Source organism: Brassica napus, chromosome C4 (genome assembly GCF_020379485.1).
Source record: "Brassica napus cultivar Da-Ae chromosome C4, Da-Ae, whole genome shotgun sequence".
Classification (NCBI taxonomy): domain Eukaryota; kingdom Viridiplantae; phylum Streptophyta; class Magnoliopsida; order Brassicales; family Brassicaceae; genus Brassica; species Brassica napus.
Genome location: NC_063447.1, coordinates 53,409,987 through 53,415,688, shown reverse-complemented (window position 1 = coordinate 53,415,688; position 5,702 = coordinate 53,409,987). Strand labels below are relative to the sequence as shown.

The 5,702-nt window shown below is 35.5% G+C and overlaps 2 protein-coding genes across 3 annotated transcripts; one reads left to right on the top strand and one right to left on the bottom strand.

The window, feature by feature from the left end:
• The first annotated feature begins 239 nt into the window (after positions 1–239).
• Positions 240–2,225, top strand: LOC106446947 (tropinone reductase homolog At2g30670). The gene is made up of 5 exons (XM_013888777.3): positions 240–455; positions 560–767; positions 862–1,078; positions 1,478–1,587; positions 1,688–2,225. Exons 1-5 carry the CDS (start codon positions 277–279, stop codon positions 1,877–1,879), a joined length of 906 nt encoding a protein of 301 aa, XP_013744231.2. The 5' UTR covers positions 240–276; the 3' UTR covers positions 1,880–2,225.
• A 204-nt stretch (positions 2,226–2,429) lies between these two features.
• Positions 2,430–5,417, bottom strand: LOC125585233 (3-hydroxyisobutyryl-CoA hydrolase 1-like). 2 transcript variants are annotated; one of them, XM_048753921.1, is made up of 13 exons: positions 4,989–5,417; positions 4,833–4,913; positions 4,693–4,761; positions 4,466–4,609; positions 4,300–4,383; positions 4,112–4,196; positions 3,951–4,036; positions 3,671–3,795; positions 3,412–3,472; positions 3,157–3,255; positions 2,977–3,078; positions 2,846–2,887; positions 2,430–2,769 (listed from the first exon to the last, which is right to left on the bottom strand). In XM_048753921.1, the coding sequence occupies exons 1-13, from the start codon at positions 5,010–5,012 to the stop codon at positions 2,629–2,631; spliced, it is 1,143 nt and encodes a 380-aa protein (XP_048609878.1). In that variant the 5' UTR covers positions 5,013–5,417; the 3' UTR covers positions 2,430–2,628. The 2 variants fall into 2 exon arrangements, with proteins under 2 accessions (XP_048609878.1, XP_048609879.1); XM_048753922.1 differs by lacking the exon at positions 3,157–3,255 and having other exon boundaries at positions 4,989–5,402.
• Between the last annotated feature and the right edge of the window lie 285 nt (positions 5,418–5,702).

The following is a 5,702-nucleotide window of genomic DNA, read 5'->3' as shown; positions in this document are numbered from 1 at the left end:
CGAAAAACTAAGTCACAATTATCCTGGTCACCTAACACGGATATGAGCCTATGCTTTAGGGCACATTTGAATACCCGGAGAGATGGTCTATCCGTGGGCTGCACCTCCCCTTAGAGATTAGTCTGGGCCTCTCCATGGGTCTACCCAAGGTTAAACAAAAAAAAAAAAAAAAAATATATATATATATATATATATATATCAAAACCAGAATATTAACACTTTGGCAAAATTTTCTCCAACTTCTTACATGTATTTAACACATTTTTGTTGTAAACAATGCTTAATGTTTCCATTCTCCGAAACGTCACTAGCTATGTACGCATATTTGATAGACTTCGCCTATATATGTTATGTGATCTCTGGTCATTCCTACTCACAACCAAACAAAAAATGGATAATAGATGGAGTCTTGAAGGTATGACTGCTCTTGTAACTGGTGGAGCCAGCGGAATCGGGTTTGCCTTACTACTCTATTGCTACATCATATTTCTTACCCATTGTTTTGATTTTATTCAAGATTCTCTAAATTAATTTTATTTGATTTTGTGAAATTTTATAGGCATGCCATAGTAGAGGAGCTAGCCAGTTTTGGAGCTAGAATCCATGTGTGCGACATATCTGAAACACTGCTCAATCAGAGTTTAAGCGAATGGGAAAAGAAAGGGTTTCAAGTGAGTGGTTCCATATGTGATGTATCCTCTCGTCCCGAGAGAGAAACACTTATGCAAACCGTCTCAGCGATATTTGATGGCAAGCTGAGTATACTTGTAAGAAACTAAGCATATTCTCACAGGAAAAATTCTATTAAGTTGCAAAATATATAGTGCGTAAGGTTTATGTTACTCTTTTTGTTCAACATAGGTGAACAACGTTGCCGTGGTTCACACTAAGCCAACAACCGAATATGACGCAAACGATTTCTCGTTCCAAATTTCAACAAACTTGGAATCTGCTTATCATCTTAGCCAGCTTTCACATCCTCTCCTCAAGGCTTCTGGATTTGGAAGCATTGTCATGATTTCCTCTGTTGGAGGGGTTGTATCAATGTGCTGTGGATCCATCTATAGTCTGGCGAAAGGTACGCAGACTTCACTTACGTATATAATTCCCAAATGATGTTTGGTAAAAATGAATTATATTTTGAGTTAACGTTAATAAGTTATTTTACAGTGGTACGTCAAAATTTATAGTTGGAACGGTTAATATTTGAAATTTGCACTTGTATATTATATATTATTTTAGATCCTATAATTTATATATGAGATTCCCATTATAGTAAGTGCAAGCACTTTTTATCAAATATATATGATCCCAGTGTCAGAATTCGTTTAACTCTGATTAATTAGCTCGATGGATAATCCTTAATTTCACCAGAAATTACTTCCAACGGCTAGTTGATTTGATCATTCATTTCTGTAAAACCTTGTTGTGTAACGTTCAGTCTAATTTTTCGTTTTCTTTGTGTGTGTATGCGCAGGAGCTTTGAACCAACTAGCCAAAAATTTGGCGTGTGAATGGGCAAGAGATGGCATAAGAACCAACTCTGTTGCTCCTAATTTTGTCAACAATACTACTATGGCTAAACCTGTAACTAAAGACACCCTCCAGATTCTTTGTTTTTTTTTTTCTAAGTTTTCAGTTAACGCTATGCACTTCTCATTCTTATGTCTATCTTGTGAATAACCAGTTTTTCAAAGACGCTGATTACGAGAAGAGTTTGTTAAACAGAACTCCACTTGGTCGGGCTGGAGAGCCAAACGAGGTTGCATCACTTGTGGCTTTCCTGTGTTTACCTGCAGCTTCATATATTACTGGTCAGACCATTTGTGTTGATGGAGGTCTCACTGTCAATGGTTTCTCCTATCAGCCAAAGGCTTGAGCTGTGACTTGTGTGTGTTGGTGATGCAGCGTACAAGTATGTTTTAAATTGTTGTTGGGTTTTGTTTTAACCTTTGCTTCTATCACTAATAAAAACAAAAATAAGAAACTCTAGTTTCTATTACTATTGCACTCTTTGAGAATTCAATAGATTTGTGATGGTTTGGTTAACAGTTGTCTCTGAAATCAATGTTTATCCATATCTTGCATCTATTATTTGGTGTTCAAGTTAGTTGTTTTTTTTATTTACCATGTGGTTTAGAAGTTTTTTTTTATTAATCAAGAGCAAGAGTTCTGGACCCTTAAGCGGATACTTCTTCCTTCTTGGGTCGGAATGAGCATTTCAAGATTACTCTCAAGTACTGAACCTAAGACCTGACTTTTCACTCTTTTGGAAGGGTCATATATATTTGATCTCTAGCTCTTAAATCTTAATTTTATGGTTTTGTTTTACTTGTTAGTTATTTTCTCAAACTCTCTCAAACAATATGGCCCTTATTAGTCAAAACTATATTTGAAGAAACCTTTATAAAAACGATTAAGGGGCTGAATGCGAGACAAAAATATATTTCTGATTTGAATCAATGAAAAATATATAAATGGAAGATCTAAAACATTTCTCACCAATGGCGCTATAACACAACAGAGAAGATTGAATTTAAAGGCATGACTGCTCTTGTCACTTCCAGCCTTTCTTTTATTATTGGTTTAAATACGTGAAGGTGGATGAGCTCCATCACCTTGTCAACTTTATAGCTTTGCGATCGCTGAAGCAGGCAAGTGTTTCCTTGGTGGAAGCTTAAGATCCTCCCATCCCTCCTCTTCTTCCACTCTCTTGAAGTACTTATCTACCATGTTATCTTTCATATCCTCCAGTCTCCTTGGCTCCCACTGAAATATAAGTACGGCATTACATAAAAAAGAATGTGACATAACCACAATTCTTAAAAGGGGAGATTTGTCAAACCTTTGGGTTCCTATCTTTGTTTATCAATATGGCTCTACCCCCCTGCATAAGTAAAATCATAATTATATCCTACAACAAGAACAATTTATGGAGGAAGATACATTAGAATCAAGGGAATCTGAAAAACAAACCTCCACAAAATCTTTGCTTATATCTCCCTTCATCACATGTGACACCATTCTATTCTCACGGATAAGACACTGCCCCAACCCTTGCAATCGTCCTTCTCTTATCTGAAATTTATACAACACAATCACAGTCAACTTATCTTTCCCATCATTGCATGCTTGTCATGCATCTTCGAAACGAACCGATCTAAGAGAGATTTTAAGGCTTGCTGGTGAAGCTTTCTTCAATGATCCAGTGGTAGCTGAGATCCAATCATCTGGTTTATGAGTTGCATCTCTCTCCTAATATTATGGTACTAGGATGCATTGTCAAGTTGTAATTCATAATCACGAGATCAACATATCCTATTTATTAATAGAAACAGTTGCTCACTTTTTCTAAAGTAAAATGCCACTTAAAAAAAATCTACTGAAACAAAGATGGGCAAAAAAACTTACAAGTGCAGATATAATTTCTTCGACTGTTCTTCTCGAGAAGCACTTATCAATAACATCTAACCTGCATAAAGAGAAGTAAATGGAGATAAGAAATTGGTGACACAAATTTCCATTGAAGATCTACTGAGATATAGATCATGCAAGTTTGAAAGCTGACACCAATACAAGGCTGAAGTTTAAGAAATTGTAATGTAATCATGATAAATAATAAATAAGTTGTTTTAGGACAAGTAGAAAGATAAAATTAGATAGCACTTGCCTGTGGCAAGCACTCTTCTGTTTCGGATGTGGATGTTGAGTGTATGCATCGAGAATTGTTGAGGCAAAGGTAACTGGATCACTTGAACCAACTCTGCAAAGATCTGCTCCTAAGGCAGTCAACCTCTGTGACAATGAGCAACCTTACTAAGTAACATTCCTTAGCCAAATAGACACTTAAGAAAATATACTGACCATAAGTTATAACAGTCATCACAAACCATGAAGCCGGAGAATGTTCTCAATACATTTAACAACTATGGTATAAAGGAAGTTGATACCGTTGAAGGCACAAAATGAGTTGCAAGACCACAAGCAAGCATTTCAGCGCCATCTAACCTAGCTCCAGTGAGGCCAGCATACTCTCCTGAGTAAGAAAGACAGGAGGGAAGAGATAAGATAGAATAGACTTAAAACTTTTGAAGGATATTTCTTTTGTTACCAAAAAATCCAGGGAGCCTTGACAAGAAGTAGGAGGCGCCTACATCCGGAAATAGACCTAGAGCAGTCTCAGGCATGGCAAAAACCTTGCAGAACACGCAAAAGATATCTGAATACCGTACTATGTTCTGTTTTAGACCAAACTATTTGTCATCCACATGGACATGTTTCTTTTAAGAAGAAGAATACCGTGTTCTCTGTTGCAATACGAAATCGACCGTGGACGCAGACACCAGCTCCACCTCCCATGACAATACCATTCAAAATTGAAATCTACATTTTTTTTCAGAACGAGTTAATGAGCTTATAGTACACTTCCACTAAAAGTAGAAACTATACTGAGAAGAAGTGAGACCTGAGCTTTACTATATGTGGCCATTACATAGTTGAGAGTATATTGAAGTGACATGAAATCAGCACTGCGTCTCCATTTGCCTAGTCTGATGTCACGAACAACAGCTGAAACATCACCACCGGCACAAAACGCTCTTCCCTGACCCTGTGCCGAAGTTTTAAACTTGTTTGACACAAAGGGTCATCCTCATATGCATAACCGGAAAGAGATAAGGATAGCGAAATTACCTTTAGGATGACAAGTTTGACACTAGGGTCCTCCTCATACGCAAGGAACAGTTGCAGCAAGCGAGTGATCTAGAAAAGACTAATTTAAGTCAAATATATACGATATGGAGGAAGAAACAACAAGGGGAAAGATTCAATACCATGTTCAAAGACAGAGCATTCAGCTGCTTTGGTCTGTTTAGTGTCAAGATTCTTACATTCGATGTCTCTTCCACTAAAACCTGTAATCAAATTGATTCAGAGAGAAAGAAGAACTGATCCTTGTCAGCTTTGCAGTAAAAAAAGAGAAAAGAGACCTGAGAGTGAGGTTCAGAGGCCATTGTCTTCTTCTTTCTCACGGGTCACTCTCGCGTTTTCCTCCACGACAGAAAGGAGACCTGAGAGTGAGGTTCAACTTCTTTTATTCTGCTTAGTGTGGTTCTACTTGTTCATGTTGTTTCTGCGGTGGTTTAGAGTTTAGTTCTGCTTTTTATTATCCAATCAATTATTTTTACAAAAGCATTTAAAGAAACATTTTAAGTAATAAAAGCTTTGTATGATAAGGAATCATTGTTTCATAAATATCTTACTAAATTTACATATAATTCAAATTTAGTATTTTATTCGTAAATATATATTCATAAAAGCCTTCTTAAATATACATTTAAGAACATGAAAAAGATTCTAAATTTTATGAATATATTATAAATATTTATCAATATCTTTCAAAGTTTTAAAAACTATTATACTTATTCAGTAATATTTACCTAAATATGCATAAAACTCAAATTCATGAAGATGTCGTACACATTCAATAAGGTCTTTCTAGACATTTTTTAAAACATTGTATCATAAAAAAAAATAAAAATTGTTTTTCAAAACAAAAAAATTCACAAAAGATTATTTAAATATTTATTATTTTATATATTTATTGAAAATTTTATAATTGTCATTTATCCCTTTAGTGAAATCTATTTTGGTCACTTTGATTCTTATGTGAACAAAAACATGTTTTGGGACTATTTGAGACA